General features: G+C 39.8%; 1 protein-coding gene across 1 annotated transcript; it reads right to left on the reverse strand.

The window, feature by feature from the left end:
* Window positions 1-1,805: 1,805 nt before the first annotated feature.
* Window positions 1,806-21,153, reverse strand: TIMM17A (translocase of inner mitochondrial membrane 17A). Its single transcript, XM_027843361.1, has 6 exons — window positions 21,063-21,153; window positions 10,755-10,854; window positions 10,553-10,616; window positions 6,413-6,541; window positions 5,281-5,391; window positions 1,806-2,702 (listed from the first exon to the last, which is right to left on the reverse strand). The coding sequence occupies exons 1-6, from the start codon at window positions 21,086-21,088 to the stop codon at window positions 2,617-2,619; spliced, it is 516 nt and encodes a 171-aa protein (XP_027699162.1). The 5' UTR covers window positions 21,089-21,153; the 3' UTR covers window positions 1,806-2,616.
* Between the last annotated feature and the right edge of the window lie 585 nt (window positions 21,154-21,738).

The following is a 21,738-nucleotide window of genomic DNA, read 5'->3' on the forward strand; positions in this document are numbered from 1 at the left end:
TGAGTGGCACTCAAGAAAGCATGGCAAACTGTGGCCAACTTCACAAGTACAAGATGAGGCAGACACAGATGGATAATTCGTTTGGAAAAAAAAAGTCTGGGCATTTTAGCGTATAATATGGCAGTCAAATAAGCTAGCCTGATTTTAGACTGCATTAAGAGAGGCATAATGGTGGTCACAGTCCCACTGGGAGCACAATGTACAATCCTACACACATTTTAAGAACAATGATTAGCTGGAAAGCATCCAGAGAAGGACAACCAGGATGGCAAAATATTTCAAGTCACATCACGATGATCAGCTAAAGGAATTAGGGATGTTTTAGTTTTAGTTTTAGTTTAGGCAAAAGGAAGACTTAGGAGGCAACTGATATGTCTTCAAGTATTGGAATGACTGCCACGTGAGAGAGACCAGACTAATTCTGCTTGGCCCTAGAGCAGAGGATTTTTAGCTTTTCTTTTGTCATTTACTTAACAGTCCACTTAAATCTATGGACCACTTCAGAAAAATGGCTTTTAAAAAAATCCATTAATTGAAGGAAATTCCAATTTCAGTTAGAAGTTAGTGGAAATAAAGATGTAATTCTTTCCCCATTCAAATTCACATGCCCCCTAAAATCTCTCCATGGACCCCCTGTGGGTTCATGGACCCATAGTTAAGAACCCCTACCACAGAAAGTAAAACTAGAGGCAAAGGGTAGAAGCTGGGCTCTATTACTGACCCGCAGGATGTTCTCCCTATTACAGCAGCTTTTTCACCCTGTAAGTTCACTCTGCACCAGGCCTCAAACTGAAGTATACATGGTGTTGCAGCGCCTTCCTCTGATTGGTCAATGTCTCCCAGAACTGCCATTTCAAGGGAAGTGCCCAGGCTAGCCATGTCTTCATTCCTCTCCAGACTCAATTCCTGACCCTCCAGATTTTCCCTACCACATCCTGACCTGGGGAGGGGGAGGACAGTGGGGAATTCTAAAGCAGCGCAGAGGATAAGGATCATTAAGTGGTTTCTATCTGCTCAAAGCAGAATATTAAAGACCAATAAAAAAAGTACACAAAATTCCTCCATATTCTCAGTATTACGAGATTAAAACTCAATGAAACTAAGTTATCCTTAGAGAGAGCTAAGATCCAAAAGTTTACTAGCTATGTGACAAAACTGCATCACTGATCTAAAAGCTGAAAGATAACAACAAAAGACTTCTTCGCTCCTACAGTCTTCCTTTAAGATAAAGGGTTTATTACATAGCACTTTACACTCAAACTATTTGTGACTAAAAATTTAGCTTGCCTTTATCTTATACAAGCCTCAACTTTCGTAATGCAACACTGAATTTTCTCTGCAATTTAAAATCCTCAGCTTTAATTTGTTCTCTTAGCCTTCTTGTGCAACCAATAATTAAAGAGCTAAGTTTTCTTTTAAAAAAAAAAAGGCAAACAAAAAAAAAAACCACTGCATTTTAAAAATTCATTGAGTACCTAACTAGGGCTGGGTGTAGGTGCACATGTACTAACAATGCTTACAATGAATTTGTTTTCCATTTCACATTCAACAAACTGACTCCTTGGAGACGGACTGTTCATCTTTATGCTCCTTATAATGGTGAGTACATAATTAGCACTCTGTAAAATGCATGCTGTTGGCCATGGTGCAAACAAAAGTGATTGGTTATACCTTCTGGCATATATCATAATGATTTAGTTAAGAAGTATCTACCAGGAACTCTGCTCACCTATTTTCCAGGCCTAAAAAAAGACCCCATAATACTGTAGATAGGTAAAATCAGTTCCTTGAGACTACAAAAAGCATCACAAAAATTTTCCATATTTTATTTTCAATTCCACAAATAAACAACAAACTTTTCCAATAATGAAAACTATTCCAGCTCTGAGCTCCTCTTTTATGGGACCAAGCATTTTGGATATCAGTCATTTCTGGTGAGATTTCTAATGGTCAGAAACCAAGGCATAGTAGCCTCAGAGAAGTCTTGTAGTTGACAGCCTCAAAAGGGCACAGCATATTTCACTTTCCCTGTAAGGCGATGTTGTTGTGAGAAAAATCAGCACTTTACCGTATCCCTTCGATGCTTAAAGTATTTTACTAAAAATAACCTGTGCTGGGTTGGCATCATTTTCATACACAATCCATTTCAGGAGTAAGAAAAGATTCTAACTCCAATACATGCAGGTTTAAATCTATTTTTGTTGAGAAGATGAAGTATTTGAGGATGAAAAGTAGAGCATTACTACTGATCTTGAAAGAAAGAACAAGTTCCAAGGGGCATTATTGTTTGAACCACAGAACAACAAACCAGGCAGTAAAGTCCATAAGGAAATCAATTTCAATACTCTTTGGTCCTTCATCTTCTAAGCACTTAAAGTATTTCCTTTTTAATGATACTAGACATTTAATTTTATTAGAAATGCAATCCAAGTATGAATAAATAAAATTTAAGCTTTTAGACTTTCTGTCCCAGGTTCCTTTAAATAGAGAAAGTGCTAAGTGTTTCTTCAGAGTATTCAGCCCTTCTTGTCCAAATCCAACTGTAACTTGGTCTTCCAGAATCCTTCTAGAACTAAAAATCATATTCTAATAAGAAACCTCAGGGCAACAGTCTCATTATTGATACTGCCGGTAGTCTCCAAATGGTGAGGGTGGCAACTGGGATGGAGGCAACTGGGAAGGATCTTCAACAAACTGGGGTCCTGCAATTGACATAAAATTAAGTTTTACAGAAATCATATCACTCTTAAATATCAAGAAGTTACAACTAAGAGCAGCAAACAACAAGGCTGAAAAAATTAAGTGTCTGCATTGAATCCAACCAATGGAAAATACATTGCATTAAACTAAGGGCATCAGTCTAGTTTTATTTTTAGGGATGCCTAATTCCTGTACTAGCACAGTACTGGAGGCACTTCAAACTTAGTAGGACAGATGACAGCCTGGCTTTCCTTGTGCTTAAGAGTGAAGATCTCTCAAGTGCTGAGCCAGAAATACTGTGTAGATTAATTTCAGCAAGGAACAGAGTCAAAATTTTAAGTAACTGCAATAACAAGCTGCTATAGTCACCCAGCCTAGGGTCTTCTTACCTTCTGCCATATTCTATTGCTGTTACTTAAAAGCATTTGTTTTCAATTTTATGGAAAATAGAAGAAATCATATTCTACAAAACATTTATAAAATACAGGTTCGCCACGTTTTAAGACAACCCAGTGAACCAGACCCATAAAACCAACTAAGTGGGCAATGGAAACTCTGAAGAAGACACTCATGACTCGTTCAAGGGTCAGAGTCTTGTGGCACTGAATTTGCAGAGACTGGAATGATAATCACTTACTTTTAGGTAAAGTTTTAAGATCTACGAAGCACTTTTCTCTACAACCCTGTTTTATAGGCAATGCAAGTGTTATCTCATTTTACAGATGAGGAAACTAAATCTTAGAAAGGGTAAATGACTTGCCCATGTTCCTAACTTCAAGTGCAGCAACGCTTTGCTCTGTGTGTGTGTGTGTGTGTGTGTGTGTGTGTGTGTGTGTATCTGTGAGAGAGAAACAGAGAGAGCGCACGCGAGAGAGACATAGAGAGAAACTGACAGTTCGGTTTTTCCTACTTTATTTGACATAGTCCTCTGCACACAGTAAGGGCTAAATATTTTCTCAAGTGAACTGAAGGATGGTTGTGGGAGTAATGACAGTTTTTTAACATGGATAAACAAGGGACATTTAATGATCGCCAGCATTTATAGAGCACACTAGTGTCCGACGCAAGACTTTCCTGACTCCAAGTCCAATATTCATCACTTGTCACCACTGGGTGACATGGCTGCCTTGAACATAAAGAACCCAGAGTTTTTAAAAAATGAAAATAAATTATAGGCATTAGAGTTTTTACTCCCACAAAGTGCTTCACTACATTTATGGCAGCAGCAGAATTTAATGCAATTCAGAGAATTATAATGATTTGCCTCATTGCTAGAATAATTATTTTTAATTGATCTTAGGATCAATTTTCCCCATGAGAATTTCTTTGAAATCATGTATTTATTTTATACATGATTTACTTTCTAAGAGATTTTCTTTACACATAATTTTCCAGATATGTTGTTCTATTGCAAAAAACTAAGGTATTCCTGAAACATTTTTTTAATTGCAAAAGTTGAATAAAATAATGATGCCTACAAAGATCACTTCTAGATAAAGGATTCACTATGGTGACTGAACTCTTCAGAAAAAAAGGCCATAGCAAGTAAAGCCTAACCAAAAATACCAACATTTCCTTAAGAGTCAGGACTGTATGGGAAAATTTTCACTTTTTGTAATGATGTTTAATATGACTATTTTCATCTTTGCATTCTGTCTTTGACTGAAATAAAAAAGTATTCTAGTAGAGTGTGGCACAATGTGGCTATCCTAATTGGATGTTCACTTTAAAGTGGTGACTAAAAAGTACACAGATTGGACAGAAAGAGCCCATGAGGTCATCCAGTCCATCCCAATGGCATCTAATGAGCAGAGTATCATTTGAAAGTTGTACCAGAAAGATATGGGATCTTTGCTCAGTGAATAGGGAAATGAGATCAGATTGGAGAGATGATCTATTCCCTACACTCTAGATGGATTCTTGTCCAAGAGCTTGAACCAATTTTCAACTTGATTCACCCCTCTGCTTGTCTTCTTAAAGAACAGCCAGGTCAATGTTTTGCTATTACTGTCTCAGACAGAATGTCCCCCCCTGTTAGTTCCAATATCAGTCCCTACTGATACCATTCTCCTTCCCTATGGCTCCAGGGAAAAACAAACAGTTCCAAATTTAGAATAAGAGTTGTTTGATGTTTCTATGGTTACAATGGCCCAACCAGATCCAATGTGATAATTAGCTCCTAAACTTTTCTCCCTAAATGCTGCAGAAAGAATAAATATCCAACAAGCCCTGACACGTACCTTATCAACAAAGTTTCAGTCCCTTTTCTCCCAGTTAACCCAAATGCTTAGAAAAAGCAAATTAACTGTGGAAAAGATTCATTGTAAAATATATAGCTGGAGTTACTTTTTGTTTTTCTTAATACACAGTAGATGAAACCTACTACCAACATCCTCAGGGTTCTCACAACAAAGTGTGAAGACCTTTCATAAGGCAGATACCCCCAATGCTGATTAAGCCATCAGCACAAATAAACTCAACTTAAGTGACAGTGTATCTAAAGGTCAGAGAACCATTCCAAAGCCAAAATTTTAGCTACTGAGAATATAGCAACTAGAAATCCAGAGGAGGAATACTTACCATTTGGAAATTGTGAAGATGCAAATCTTGTTAACAGGATACCAGCTCCTTCTATTAAAGCAAGAAGAATGCCACCCATTGCAGCTGAACCAACCATGGCCACTGGTCCATCTGAAGGTATCAATGACAGAGAAATTAGTTTCCACTTCTTGCTTTATGCATTGGCCACACTAGGGACAGACTTGAGGCCAGTGGATATAAATCATGAATTCTTAACTTGAGGTCCCTTTTATTTTTTTTTAATATTTGGATAGCTATATTTCAATAAAACTGGTTTCATTTATAATCCAATATACTTTATTTTATTTTATGCACTTAAAAACATTATTCTAAGAAGGGGTCCATAGGCTTCATCAGACCACCAAAGAATACATGACATGCACCAGGATTTCAGTTCAATTAGCTTTCAGGCTAACTTAGACTTGCCCTAGAATAAACACAACACCCACTGCAACATCCTCAGAACTGTCCTGGTTTCCTTAGGATACCCTTCTCTCTCTTTCCCAGGGCTGAGCTTGACTTTATAAGGCACTGGGGACTAATTAGTCCTTTTCTTCCTTTTCTGGACCAAACCCACATCCCAGATGTCAAACCAGAATTGGAATGACTTTAGAGGGACACGGACATTCAATCTGTCAACCATTATCTACTAGTATCCCAAATAGATTGTCCTGTTTTATGAGATACAATTTTAATCCATTAAAAAAATTCCTCAAATGCTAGTGAATTACCATAGGGGAAATTATCAGCTGTTAATTTAGTAGTAACTATTACTGCTAAGAAACAACCAAACAGAAATCATTCAACAATATACCATCAAAATGCTGACCTGAACAACTTTCTCACAAAACAGTAGTTTTAGACAGGTTGTAAAAGAAATATTTAAGGAAGTAGGTCTATTACACTAATAAAATGCCACGAACTGCCATTCCCTGTCACTCTCAAAAATGCCAAGATAATAGTTCTTCTTTTCCTTTCTGAAATACCATTATATATACTTCTACTAAGTCAAATCAAACACGACTTAGCTTTTCCCCTGCAGCTACCATTTCTCACATACTAAATGAGTAATGGCAAAGATGTGGTGTTTACTGAGGGTCTTCCAAACAATCTTTCTTCTAGAGTTTCTTACTTCTTGCTGCCAATATGGCTCCAGTTAAGGCACCACTTGTGATGGAATTCCATGGATCTTCTTTTCCTCTGACTTTTACCATACTGCAATCAATCATGGAAAAGAGACCTCCCCAAACTGCAAAGCTACCTGTTCAGTTTAAAACAAAAACTCATATTAAAATACAAAACTTATTTTTCAGCTACAATAAGATGGTTTAGTAGGAAACAAGATCAAATTCCTCTCTGTGCTATGATGCTTTACATTACACTAACTGCACAATTAGAACATAGACCACAAATCTGAACAAAAATTGAATAAAGCCAGAGTACTTATCAGCTTAATAAAAAGCTTGAGTTGTTATACCAGCCAAAAAATTAGCAAAGATCCCAAACTTGAAAGAAATAATTCAGGGCCAAAAGAAATCAGGCCGCATAAATACACATTTTTATAGACTACAGGTGTTTAAAACCTATACAGAACTTTGCTCCACTGTCACATATTTGAGCTCTCCTCTTTCTCCCTTAACCTTTAATTTTTTTCTGACTTCACCAGTTTTTTCTTCTCAGGTCTTATTTTCTTCTCTCATTCATTCACATAGTTATTGAGCATTTAAACACGCTAGCTGCTGAAGGGACATTTCTCATTTTGCCCATAAATTATACAATCAGTTCATAACCTAATGCATCAAGAACTAAGTGATATAATCAAGAAAAAAAAAAAAAACAATTGGTCTAAGATGGGTTAATATTTTTAAAAATGGAATTATAAGAATTAGGAGTCAGTTTGGGTTCATCCATAGGTCATGCCAGATAACCTAACCTCATTTCTTTTTTCTGAGAGGTTAGTAAACTTGTAATGACACAGGGGAATGTTACAGAAATAGTAAACTTGGAATGGAATGCACTTAATAACATATCCTGTGATATCCTTCTGGACAAGGTAGACAGATAAAGGCTGAATAATAGTACAGTTAGGGAGATTCAGAACTAGTTGAATGACCAGACCCAAAGAATGGCAATTAATGGATCTATCACCTTTGAAGGAGGTGCCCAAGGATTTGTCTTGGTCAGTTCTATTCAATTTTTTTTTTAAAACCAAAGCTTAGATGGTATGGTTATTACATCTGTGATTGACATGAAGCTAGGTCAATTATCAAGCTGGAGGAAAAAAACAAAAACAAAAACAAGGATAGAAAAATATCTTGACAGGCTAGACCAATGGGCTAAACCTAAGAAGATAATGTGTAAAAGGCATAAATTTAAAGTCTTACACTTGGGTCTTTAAAAAAAAATGCACAAGTATACCCAGACAAGAGTTCATGTGAAAAAAGACGGTTTCTTTTAGTGGATTTACAGTTTGATGTGTATCAATACTGTGATATAGTAGCCAAAGAGATAACGGGATCTTAAACTGGCAATAATAATAGGCATATTTAGGAACACAAGTAAGCTAGAACACATTCACAGTGAAGTGAATGGAAAATTGCCACACAAAGATCATTTGAAGGAAATGGGGATGATCAGCTTGAAAAAAGAGAAGATTTCAGGAGCAGCACATAATAGCTGCTTACAGAAAAAAAAAACTGTTGTGTGGAAGAAGACTTGTTTTGTTCAGCCAAAAAGGGCAAAACCTGAGGCCCCATGGATGGAAGCTGCAGAGAGGTGGATTTTGGCTCACTGTGCAACTGTGGAATGGGCTGCCCTGGGCATGCCTGATTACTAGTGATCTTCAAGCAGAGGCTGGATGACCGTCTGTGGTGGTATAAGAAATTCCTGTTTAGGGACAGGTTGGATTCAATTACATAAGAAGCCCGTTCCAAATGTGACAATCTAAGAATGAAGGTGCCTGGGATAAAGTACCATTTTATTCCTATATAGGCAAAATTTCACTGAATTTTTAACAGATTTTCAATTAAGCAATATATTAAACTCCAGAATACTGGATACTTGACAAGTATTTAGAATAAATATATTGTGGGTCTAATGTGTTTCCTAAATATTAAGCTGTCATTTTGTAGTTATTTTTGATTGTCCCAACAACCATTTAAACAAAAGAAAAATAATTACTATTTCCTTACTATGCCATAAAGTGAGAGAAAAGAAAGTAAAAATAAAGGGACTGTGTAATTCAAATAAAAATATCTACCACAACTACTGGTTCACTGAGAGTTTAGCAGGTTTTGTATTTTTTTTGTGTGTGTTACTTTTGTAGTAGACATGATGAAAGCATGAGAATGTCACGGAGTAAAAGTACATGGTGAAAAACATCAAGAAGGGATGGCTGGGAGAGAAAGGCAGCATGAGGAAAGAAAAATATGGAGAAGGAACTTCCGGGAGATGGCAAATACTGGGAATGCCTTTCTCCAGGGCAAAGTGTAGTGGCTCTTATGCCAGAACCAGGCAGGAACATAAGCCAGCTTGGTGATGTACAAGATCAAGGGGGATACCGAAGTTGTCCTTGCAGTGATTCTCTGATGTTGTGACCTTGTACCTGGAGCTTTTTGGTAAAAAATATGTTTATGTTCAAAATACTTACTGGTTGACTTTGCTACTAGCAAGTGAGTTGGCTCACCAAATAGCCTAAAAGCCAAGTCATATTTTCCCAGCCTTACCTGCTACATAGTTCAGTAGGCTGTTGCCCACATACAGCACTCCACCTCTCATGTACATCTGGAATGCTCATTCTGGCTAATGTCTGCCTCTTAGAATCCTTAGCTTCCTTCGATCCTCAGCTCAAGTGCCATCTCCTCAGCTTTCAGTGTTATCCCTCAACCCTCTAAATTAATTTATATATATACATATGCACATACCTCATCATTTCCCACTGTTGGCTACTCTACCAGACTTTATGATCTCCAGAAACTCATCATGTTTCAAGATTAAATCAAATCTGAATCTTACATCTCCTCAGACCATTTCCTTCCCTGGCTGTAGGACTTCATCATGCCTCCCCACACTCTGCTTTTCAACTTCTTTTTATGTGCTATCTCCCCCATTAGACTGTGAGATCCTTGAGGGCAGGGAGGGTCTTAAGCCTTACTTTTTATCTCCATAGCTCAGTATAGTGCACAACACATAGAAAGTGCTTATTAAATGTTTACTGACTGGTAATTCTCTAGGATTGAACTTGATTTACTTTTCTTCATGTATATACTGGTTTACCTAACTGTAAGCTCTATATGAAACCATGGGGTTCATATCTTTTTAATTCAATGCAAGAAGGTTAGGTTCTGGGAGACATACAAAGTTCAAATAAGCCAGCATCCTAGCCCTCTCAGAGCTTACAATTAAATAGGGGGCTATACATGAGTTGCTATAATGTTACCTATGTACATGAGAGATGTAAACAAGGTGTAATGTGAGGTTTGAAGGAGTAAAGGTCTTTAATGATGAGAAGGATCAGGGGAGGTTTCCTAGAGTGGGTACCACCTGAACTAGGTTTTAATGAATGGCTAAAAAAAAAAACCAAACAAACAAACAAACAACAAACAACAACTACTCAGCAAAAAGCCCAGGGAAGGGTCTTTTGTAGTTCTCCTTACCAGGTACTTCAGATATACTGCTACTCATAGCCTAGAGAAAAGTAGTCATAATTGTCTCCTAGTTCTTGGCGTTTATTTACCTTTGTGTTCTAGAAAATACCTCTCCAGGGGCAGCTAGGTGGGGCAGTGGATAGAGCACCGGCCCTGAGGTCCAGGAGGACCTGAGTTCAAATCCGGCCTCAGACCAAACACTTGACACGTACTAGTTGTGTGACCTTCGGCAAGTCACTTAACCCTGACTGCCTCACTTAAAAAAAAACAAAAAAAACCTCTCCTACTTTTCTAGTATCTCTCAAGGCCCTCTAAGGTTTGAGTATTTTCCTTCAGCTTCCCCAGAAGCCACCACTTCCTTTCTCAAAACCTGCAACTTTAAACAGTTTTCCCCTTCTAGCCAAAAAATGTATTTTGAGGAAATGAAGAAGGGTGTTCATAAGGTACACTATTCAAGTCTATTTTTTGAAGCAGGCCATGAGGGCATCTGTTTGTGATGATGTTTTCCGGGAATAAGCAATTAAAGCCAAACTGAGATCAACAATTGGCATACTCCAAAAAGATTTGAGATTCATCTTCAGTAATCAAGAAAAAAATAGATCAATCTGAATATGAAATAGTTTTACCTCCCAATTGTGGTGCTCTGGTTTTGATGGCTGTCAAACTGCCTCGAAGCCTGTGGCTTACCCCCTGAGGAAACAAAATCAAGTGGCCAGAAAATATTAGAGGTGCAACTGATTTCCAACTCATTGAAAGAATGTTGTTTTTTTTTTTTTAAATAAATCATATCTGGGTTCCGTGTAGAAGGTTAGTTTTCCATACACTTACCACAGGAGAATTGCGAAAACCTTTGATTGCTTGGAAGATACCACCTCCTATGGTACCCATAGTGAAAGCACCACCACAGTCATCCACAATTCTCCAGGGGCTAAGAGGAAAAAGAAAAAACAAACAAAAAAGCCTTTAATGATGTCATGTATCTCAAAGCTTGCCTTCTCCACAAAATCTTCCCTGTTTAAATGAATGACAACCCTCAAACACAGGCTTAGCTCAATGAATGAAACTCTGCCCCACAAAATATACAGTTACGTGGCAGTCAATTTATGTTAACGAAACTACAAGGGAAGGGACTGTGAACCTCTTCTTCTCCACGGCATTCAGTGCACGTGAAAATAATTTTGGCTGATGATCCATCAATCAATAAGTATTTATTAAGCAGCTATGATGCACCAAGCACTGCACTAGGTGCAGGGAACCCAAGTACAAAAAAATTAAACCATTTTCACTCACAAGGTGCCTACTACACTTTAATGGAAAAGACAAGTACTTATAAAATAGAAACATCATAAAGTTAATAAATATAAAAATACACAGTCGTTCAATACAAGGTAGTTTAGGAGTGGGGGGCCATTAGCAGTTGAGGGGACCAGGAAAGGTTTCACACAGAAGAAGGTGCTTGAGCTGATATTCTTTGCAGAAGTAGGAGACTTTGCATGGAAGACAATATATGCTGTCAGACTTAGATTCCTATGTAGGTTAGTTTTGAAGAACTACTTTTTCTTTTTTTATTCTTTGTTATAAGAGATTGCTCTCTAGGGTGGGAGAAAGGAGTGATATATTTGGAAATGAAGCGATATAAGAATATTGATAAAGATGATAAGAAACTCCCTCTACTGATGCATGTCAGCATCTTGTCTGCAACTCATCCTCTCAGAAAGATGTTCAGGGCACTGAGAAGTTAAGAGATTTGCTCAGAGCCTCACAAGTCAGAGGCAGGACAGGAATCTAGACCTTCCTGGTTTGAGGCCAGCTCTCTATCCAGTATGCCAAGGCTGCCTCTAAATGAAAATGAAAGTGATGCATAAACAAAAAATATCAATAACACTTGACTTTGAAAAGGGATATTACTCTGGAAACTATGGGAAGAATCGTACTAAAGAAAGAGACAATCATATGAATGAGAGGTCATCTGAGACTAAATAAAGGTGCCAGGTGGCTTTATGAGGGTCCATGAGGGAACAGAAGCAAGAGATGCTATAGAAACAGAAACAAAACAGAGAGCAGCTATGCTCTCTGTAGAGGCCTCTCCGAGGCTGGATCACTTGTGGGTGATGCTCTAGAGACTGTTCTTGTCAGGTGTGTTTTGGACTAGAGAATGGCTGTGAGCCCTTCCAACTGTGAGATTCCTGGTTCTATGAAGTTTGAGATTCAAACGGGATCTTCGAATTCTAAAAATGCAGCTTACAGATGTCCCCTTCTCTATAATAACATGGTAAAGACCACAATGATCAACTATAAACAGTTGTTTAAAAAAAAGAGGAAGAGGAAAATGCAGATTTCTGACTACAAAATTACAGGAAGTTAAGACATAAAGCAAAGTTCAGAAGCTGGGCTTTCTCATCTCAGGCAAATAAAAGCTAAGAGGAAAATGTTGGGTTGACTGGATGGTTTGGGTGGAGTATAGTGTATTGACCTAACATGGAGGAAAGAGTATGATAGTGATGGGGTATGGGCCCAAGCCGAGACCTTTGCCCCTTACCCCAAAAACAATTTGGGTCCCATTTGTCTAAGGGATTCTCCTTGAATTCTCCCACTTGATCAAGGTCTCTAGTGTTCTTCCCCCCCACCCCCCATAATCCTAACAACTAGTCTTTCATTATCTCCTATGCCCAGTCTCCCAATTCTGTTACTCTTAACCTAGCCCAGCCCTCCATTATCTTACCTCCCTATGGCCCCTGGCTACTTCCCACCCTAGACGCCATCTAGACGCCATCTAGACTCCATTCTCCCTTGGCCACCATGACATTAGGTTCACCCAAGCTTACTGGCCACTCCCATCCAGATCCTTCCTAGATCCCTCCCACAGTCTTTCTGTATATAAGGTCCATCTTGTCTCCATTAAAGTGCTCAGATTTCTTAAGAACCGAGCCAGTAGCTTACAAATGTTCAGATTCCTTAAGAGTCTGGCCAATATGGCAGATCTTTAATAAACCTTGTCTCTGGCTGATAGAAGGCTTGGGTCAAATTCATTCGGGCAGGACCTGTGGGTCATGATTTCAAGGTCCCAGCACCCCTAAACCTCTAGAGCTCATCAATAGTTCTGGGAGTGTGAAGGCTCTTTGGATAGGGAGTTACTGACTTTGAGAAAACGCAGGAATGGCTCAGTATGACTGAAGTAAGATGGTTTTAATTTTGGCAAGTTTTTGTTAGAAGATAAACACTGTGTGACATTGAGGTCATATTCCACCCCACTTCACCTTGTGGAGATGGTGAGGAGCAAAGGTGACAAGAGGATCTACTTACCCTGTTGGCACTAATCATCATCAACTAGTGTTAGTTAAAACTCACTTGGTACAAGGCACTGGGAAAGGCCTACTCATCAAACTTCAAAGAGACTTGCAAGTGACAACTAGATTATCTAAATCCCCAGTGATTTAGCCTAGTCCACATTGAACATTCCACATACAAGAGAACTGATTTTTAAAAATTTTAAATAATGGAACCAATAAACACACCCTGAAACCTATAAACAAAGCAGGATCCATCCTGTGGCCACTCACATAATCATTAATGACAATGTAAAAAGCTAAATGCACAATAATAAAAACAAGTAAATGTCTATGCACGGTCTTCTAATAGGGTCAAGATCACTCGCCCAGCTCTCCTTTATGGCAGTGGACCAGTTCAGCCAGAAAACTTCCTGGGAAGAGAAAATACTGCCCCAGTCAGAAAGAGAATTTCAGATAATACTAAATATTCCCCACCCCACCCCCATCTAGAATTATTCATGCTACATACTCAAGCCATTCATTTTCATTCACACATCACAGAAATAACAATAGTTTCCTGGAGAGGAGGCAAGTAGGCTATTTCTCCTAGAATAAAACTAATAAATGTTCTGAATACCTATTGTAAGGCTGAGACAGTGCTAAGCACTCTGGGAAATGTAAAGAACTAAAAATAAAATAAAATAAAAAATAAAGCTACAAGTTACAAAGCTTATAATCATCTGTTTGGAAAGATACAGATGATGATGTCTCATATTTATATTGTACTTTAATGTTCACAATTACATAGATTATTTCATTTGAGTCTCATAACAATCCAAGTACTATTTTTATAGAGAAGAAAGCAGAGCTTCAAGACAGGTAAGTAAATGGTAGAGGGGAAATCTGAACCCAGATCTTTCCTTTCTCTAAATCCATTTTTCTACCAACTTAAAAAAAAAGACTTAAGCTAAGCTTTAAAGGATGGGTAGGGCATGTGTATATGTAGACATTTCAGGAATTTGAAAAGCCTATCAAGCAGGCTGTGAATCAACTTGGCTGGAGCACATCATAGATATTCCTATAATAGAAAGAAATAAAATTGAATAGCTAGGTTGAGAGGCAGGCCTTAAATGCTAAGCCAAGGAGTTTGGATATTAATGTACGGCAATGGGAAACCATTTAAAATGATTCGAATAGGGTAATCATCAATACAGTATTTTAGAAAGAACAGATAGATTGCTTTCTGCCGGATGAATGAGCCTGGTGATAAGAAGCTACTTTTTGTTGTTGCTCAGTAGTTTTCAGTCATGTCTGATTCTTCATGACCCGATTTTGGGGCGTTCTTGGCAGATTCTAGAGTGGTTTGCCATTTCCTTCTCCAGCTCATTTTAAAGATAAAAAACTGAGGCAAACAGGATTAAGTAATTTGCCCAAGGTCACATAAGTAGTAGGGTCTCAGGCTAGATTTCAACCCACAACAATGAGTCTTGCAGACACTAAGCCCAGCACTCTAACCGGTGAGTCACTTAGCTGCCCAGGAAGCAACTAAACTAGTCCAAGGATAAGATAAGAGTTCTGAGCTAGGGTTGCTGGCAGTGCTCAGGACTGGAAAAGGCATACACAAAAGAAGAATCAACAGGACATAACCTGGAGAGAAACAAGGTGACCATTTCAGAGTTAGGAATAAGGTGAAGGACAATACTGAAATAAATGTTGGGAAACGGAACACGTTCAGTGCTGCCAGGGAGCTGGCTGGACTACTTCACGCAACTCTAAAGAAAAGAGTTAGTCATCAGAGCCAAGTAAAGGATGACCTACCACCCCAAACCATGTCTTGCCTGCAAAGGTCAAAGTGTTTGGATTTAACACTGGAGGCCCTTGGGTCAATCCCCAGCTCCTGGGGCCTATTTTCTCATCTGTAAGACAAGGGGGCTAGAGCAGATGTCCTCCAAAACTCCTTCCATTTTTAAAAATCTGATTCTGTGCTAAATATTTTTGTTGTCTGGTCAACCCATACACTGCTAAGGTCTCTAAGAAAAGACTAGACTATCAGTCAAGACTGTCCAAGCACCCACATATTATGCCAAGTGCTACAGATACTCATTCAATATTCTCAAGGGTGCAAGTAGCTTTCATTAAGCCTTTCAACATTTCAATGAGCTCAGTATTTCTACTGACTTCTCAATATTCATGTTGAGTTCAATGTATATTGTGTTGGGTACTTCAGAAGAAACAAAGTTGAGTACAAGGAAAAACAAGAGTCACTCGCCAATAGATAAGTGATCAAATACAAGAAGGTATCAGCAACTATATGAAGATGCTCCAAATCACTAAAGATAAGAGAAATGAAGATTAAAACACTTCTGAGGTTCTATCTCATACCTATCATACTGGCAAAACAACAAAAGAGGAAAATAGCAATTTTGGAACTGTGGTGAGAGGGCAGGAGCTGTTGGCAAAGCTGTGAATTGGTTCAATCGTTATGGAGAACAATTTGGACCTAAATGTCAAATGCCATTAAACTACATATAACCTCTGACACTCTAAGGAAGTCAAAGACAGAGTTGTACAGGGACCTTTATAGATGAGATTTATGCAAAAATTTTCTGTTGCTGCCAATAACTAGAAAAAACATAGCTGCCTATCATTGACGGAACTGAGGTATATGAACATAATGGAATATGAGTGTGCCATCAGAAATGAAGAAAATGACAGATTCAGAAAAATATGAAAAGATACATATAAACCGAGAAGACAGAATGGAATGAACAAAATCAGAGAACAATTTACACAATGACCACAACAATAATGACAGGAAAAAACTTTGAAAGATCTCAGAACCCTGACCAAAGAAGTAACTAATCATGATTTCAAGAGATTGATGAAATGTAATTCCTAACTCTCAGCAGAGAGGTAATGGATTAGAAGTTCAAATGAGACATTCATTCTGAGACATGACCAATGTGTTGTTTGACTATAACTGTTACAAGAGAGGGCTTCTACCTGGAGGGGAAGAATTGGGTAAATGATAAATATGAGGGAAAAAAGCATGGAAAAAAAATTTATGCACATTAGAAAGCAAGACTACAGAAGGAGACACAATTAGTACAATTTTGTTATTACTTTATCAAAGTTAATATATTTTTTAAAAGTCTAACAGTTCAGTTTTTTTGTACAATTTTTTTTGTATACTGAAAAGTTTGTGTTTGTTAAGTTCACAAGTGCCCAAGTAGAAAGTAAAAGATAAGTATGCAGCTTACTACAGTAAAAAGCAGAAAAGTATTTCCTCCACAATGTCTCAAACACTTCTACAATCCTGTGAGTCTGTGCCCTGGAAGAACTTCCACCCTGGAATGTGCCTTCCCTTCCTCCTCCAATGAGTGAGAAGATAGGTAGATTTGAGAATCATCAGCATAGAGATGATAATTAAATCCATGGGAACTCATGAGATCATCAAGTGAAGTAGTATAGAGGAAAAGAGGGCTCAGGACAGAACCCTGAGAAAGAAGCAGTCAGATAGGAAGAGAACTAGGAGAGAGTGGTGCCCTAAAAACCTAGAGGGAAGAGTACCAGGGAGGAAAGGGTGATCAACAGTGTCTAAGGCTGCAGAAAGGTCAACGAAGAGTTAAGGACTGAGAAAAAACCATTGGATCTGGATGAAATTCTAGCTCTTCCTGTGGGGTGTGTGATTCCAAGCTAATCACTGAGTCCCTGAGCCTTAATTTCTCCACCAGTAAGACATGGATTCTGGACCAAACCTTTATCACTATTTATATCCTATAGATTGGGAAGACCAGTTAGGAGGGTCTGACCCATCCTGACAATTACAGAAACAGAAAGGAAGAAGCTGATGCAGGAGCAATCACTGAGGCCAAAGCACAAAGGTATGGAGAGGAGAAGATTCATATCTGACATTTAAGTTTCCCCCACTAGAGAAAGGTGGTTCTATGAACAGAAATAGAAGAGTATTAGGAGTTGGGGAGTGATTGGAACTGTAGCTTAAGAGACAGGAGGGAGCTACAGAAGGAGATAGATGGAATCATATATAAAGCTAATGGGTAAAGCCAATGGAATAAGATGACATCAAATCAATCTGAGGACAGAACCTTGCAGAAAGTCTACATTTTGATGGTGGAAATACATCCAAATCAAAAAGGCTGAGTCTGATCCATCCTATTTCCTCAATATATTTTACATCGATCTCCTTTCTATTTATACTACAGCCACCCTTGTGATCTTCTCATCACTTGCCTGGACAATTACAATATTATCCTACTTCATCCCCTGCACCTAGTCTCTCATCTTTCTAAGCCATCCTGCCCACAGATGTCAAAGTGATATTCTTAAAGCACAAGTCACTTCCCTGCTCAAGAAACTTCATTACCTCTGGGATAAAATTCAGTATTCTGTTTGGTATTTGAAGCCCTTCACAATCTGGCTCCAGCCTATCTTTCTGGCTGATAACCCATTATGCATTCTATATTCCAGTCAAACAGGCCTACATGTGGTTGCTCATACACAAATTCCCTTCCATCTCCATCTCTGCATATTAAAACCCCCTACCTCTTTTCAACGTTTAGAAGCTCAAGGGACACCTCCTACACAAAACCATCCCTAATTCCCCCAGTTAATGCTTTCCCTCACCACCACCACACCCTGCTCTCGGAAATCACTTTTTATTATCTTCTCTCTGTATGTGATTTCCCCCCAGCATAAAGTTTCATTTTTGACTTTGTGTCCCTAGCAGAGTGCCTGGTCCATAATAGACTGGCAGGTGACAGCTAGGTGGCGCAGTGGATACAGCACTAGAGTCAGGAGGACCTGAATTCAAATCCAGCCTCAGACACATAATACTTATAGCTGTGTGACCTTGGGCAAGTCACTTAACCCCATTGCCTGGCCAAAAAAACCAACCAACCAAACAAACAAAAAAACAACCCAAAGCAGACTGGCAAATGGGGCAGGGGGAATTGTGGCAGCAACAGGAAATTAAGAGAGATAGCACAACCAGGATAGTACAGTATTATAGAAGTCAAGGAAGAACCAAGTGTCAAGAAAGTAATCAGCAATTTCAGAAGCCAAAGGGATATCAGGAGGAGGACTGAAAAAAGGCCAATGGAAATGGTGATTATGGGGTCATGTTAACCTGTGAGAGGAAAATTTTAGTACAATAATGGAGTTGGTCTATCTTTCATACCTATCTTCTTTTCATCACTTATACTGTTTTTGGTTCAGATCCTTCTTTCTAGGCTATTCTAACAGTTTCCTGTAAGTTTTCCCTGACTTTCTCCTCTCCAATTCATCCTTTTCACTCAACAACCAAAATAATCTTCATAATACATTACTAGATGGCCCATGCCATTTCCCTTCTCAAAAACCTTCACTGCTATTGTGCTGTAAGAAATGACAAGCAAGCAGATTTCAGAAAAACCTGGAAAGACTTGTATGGACAGATGCTGAGTGAAGTGAGCAGAAGCAGGAAAATGTTGCACACAGTAACAGCCATGTTGTGTGATGACTGCCTTTGATAGACTTAGCTCTTCTCAGCAATGTAAGGATCTAAGACATCTCCAGCTATCCACATCCAGAGAAAAACTATGGAGTTGGAATGCAGATCAGAGCATACTATTTGCTCTTTTTTTTCTCTTCTGTTTTGTTTCTTCTTTCTTGTGGTTCCTCCTTTGGGTTCTAATTCTTCTTTACAACATGACTAATGTGAAAATGTTTAATAGGAATGTATATGTAGAGCCTATATCAGATTGCATGCCGTCTTGGGGAAGGAGGGGGAGAAAATTTAAAACTCAAAAGCTTATGGAAGTGAATGCTGAAAACTAAAATAAATTAATTAAAAAAAAAAACCTTCAGTAGCTTCCTATTATCTATGTGAAATAGAAGCTCCTTCGTCCAGCATTTAAGATCCTCTACAATATGGCTACAATCTACATTTTCAGTCTTATTTTGTTTTAATCACCTTTGTACGTTCCACATTCTAACTACACTCCAACCAGTCTACAAGTTACCCATACCTAGATAACTTTAAACCTTCTGTTTCTGTTTGTGCCTGCAAAACACTCTCATCTCAAACCACTGAATTTTTTTTATACCTTCAACCTCCAGTTTAGTTAACATCTCCCCCATGATGTTTTTCAGGATCCCTAAGTTGATTTTCCCCTTTTCAAATTTCTTACAGAAGCTTATTTAGACCCTCCCTTTACTATTATTTCATTCTTACCTGGTATCATACTCATTTGCATGTATTTCTTCCATGAACTCAGAAAAGCTCTTTGGGGACAAGGACTCTTTTTCATCTTTATATTCCCAACACCTAGCGCAATACTTTGTACGTAGTAGAGTTAATGTTAAATGGAAAGACAGCTTGAAAAAGATTAAGAAATGAGAAATGGAAGTAGCTAATATATTCTCTCAAAAATTTTGGTGCTAAATGGAGAGGGGAACTTGAAAAACCAGTCAGTTGATAGGCTTTTTTCCCCTTAGAATAGGGGAAAAGGGGAAGGGAATAAGCATTTACGATGTGCCAAGCACTTTTTATAAAAACTATCTATTTGATCTTCACAACAACTCTGTTAGGTATTATTAGCCCCATTTTACAGAAGAGGAAACGGAGACAAATAAAGATTAAGTGATTTGCTCAGGGTCACCTAGTGTGATGAGTTGGTAAAATTTGAACTCAAGTCTTCCTGACTCCAGGCCAAGTCCTCTCTATTCTCTATTCGCTATCAGCTGCCTCTGACCATATTTGTAGGAAAGAAGATACTGGTAAAGATGAAAATTCAATTAGGGAGATTAACCAATAGAATGAGTTCATATGGGAGTTGGAAGAGTGGCAGAGTTAGCCATGTCAACTTCTTGCTCACAGATGGCCCTGAAAAGGTACTCTCCCTGGAGGCCCATGTTTCCCAAGAAGACAGGCCTTATAAAACTCACATTTGACATTATTTCATTCAGAAACTGCATGAACCTGGCTATAAGGTTCATGTAGAATGCAAATAACCACTGTATTTCAACGGGACTTTAGGGCTCTGGGTCCTGACAATATAAATTATCAAGGACAAAAAGGTAAGTTAACTTAAATGACAAGATTAGTTTTTACGAAGACTGTAACAGTTGGGAGAACGTTGATGCTTCCTGACCTCAGGTTCCTGGGATCCCCCCCTCCTACCAACCTTTTTCTTAATTTACAAGCTGATGAAAAATGGAACATTAGATTGCAAGCTCCTCGGGGGTAGGGACATCTTTTGCCTCTTTGTAACCCCAGGTTTAGCACAGTGCCTGGCACACAGTAGGCGCTTAATAAACGTTTACATCCTAAGGGGGGTGGGAGTGGGGGTGGGGAAGTACCCGCAGCCCTCCATCTGGAAGCCCAGGGGAGCCTTTAAGCACAAACTATCCGAGAAGACCTGGTTACTTCGGAAACGCTTGGCTCTCAGGCCACGGGGCAGCGGACTCAAGGACCCTCCCCCCTCCCCCCAGCGCGCTCCTGGGGGCGGGGGAAGGGGGAAGGGGAGCAAGGTAAGCAAAGGTACTTTCCCTTCGCCCACCAGAGGCCAAGGGCCAGGCCATGGGCCTCGGACTTGGGCTCCTTCTCCCGCGGAATCCCACCAGGGCGCAGCCCGAGGCGGCGGGCGGCCTGGGGCCCCGACAGGGCCGAGGAGGGGGCGTCGGGGCCGAACGCAAGGTCACGGCCAGGCCGGGCCAGGGAAGCCGGGGAGGCCGGCCGGGAGAGGAGCCGGCCTGGTCGGCAGAGGCGCGCGCGCGTGGCGAAGGCCGCCTCGCGGGACGGGCCCGGAGGGCCGAGAGGCAGGGAATCGGGGGACGGAAGGCCAGGCCGGCGGTTGGGGCGCCTCACCAGGGCTCACGAGCGTACTCCTCCATCTTGGATGCGGCGGCGAGGGGGATGCCGGGCAAAGGGGGCGGAGCTCCAGCTCCCTCAATGTGCCAGTGACCTCTGTCCCTGGAGAGCCCCGGGGGAGGGCCGGGCGGCTAAGGGGGACGAGGATTGGTTGTCCTCTTTTTCCGGGTAGCCAATGGGAGAAGCAGCTCTGGGAGGCGAGGGGGGCGTGGCTTCTCGGGGATTTGCTAAAGGAACTATTCCGTCCCAGGCGAGGTTGGCGTCATGGGTTCGAATCCTCACTTGGCCGCAGTCTCTTCGGCTGATTTCATTTTCACTTGGAAAGTTTCCTAAACCCCAAAGAGATTCTGTTTTGAAATTTTGAATTACGCTTATGAATTAATGCTTCATGGGGACATACGATTAAGGCCCGGGAGTCTTGAGTTTGGCTTCCAAACCAAGAGGACTTGGGTTCAAGGTCTAGCTTTGACACCCGCGGTGCCTAGAACACCGGATCTGGCGTCAGGGAGACCCGAGTTCAAATGCAGACTCAGACACTTGAGAGCTGGGCAGGTCACTTAACCTCTGCCTGCCTCAGTTTGCTCAACTAAAATGGGGTGATAATAATGGTTGTGTAGATCCATTAGTTTGAAATCAGTCAACAAACATCAAGTGCCTACTTTGTACCAGGCAC

Source organism: Vombatus ursinus, unplaced genomic scaffold (genome assembly GCF_900497805.2).
Source record: "Vombatus ursinus unplaced genomic scaffold, bare-nosed wombat genome assembly UNPS02014909.1, whole genome shotgun sequence".
NCBI lineage: Eukaryota > Metazoa > Chordata > Mammalia > Diprotodontia > Vombatidae > Vombatus > Vombatus ursinus.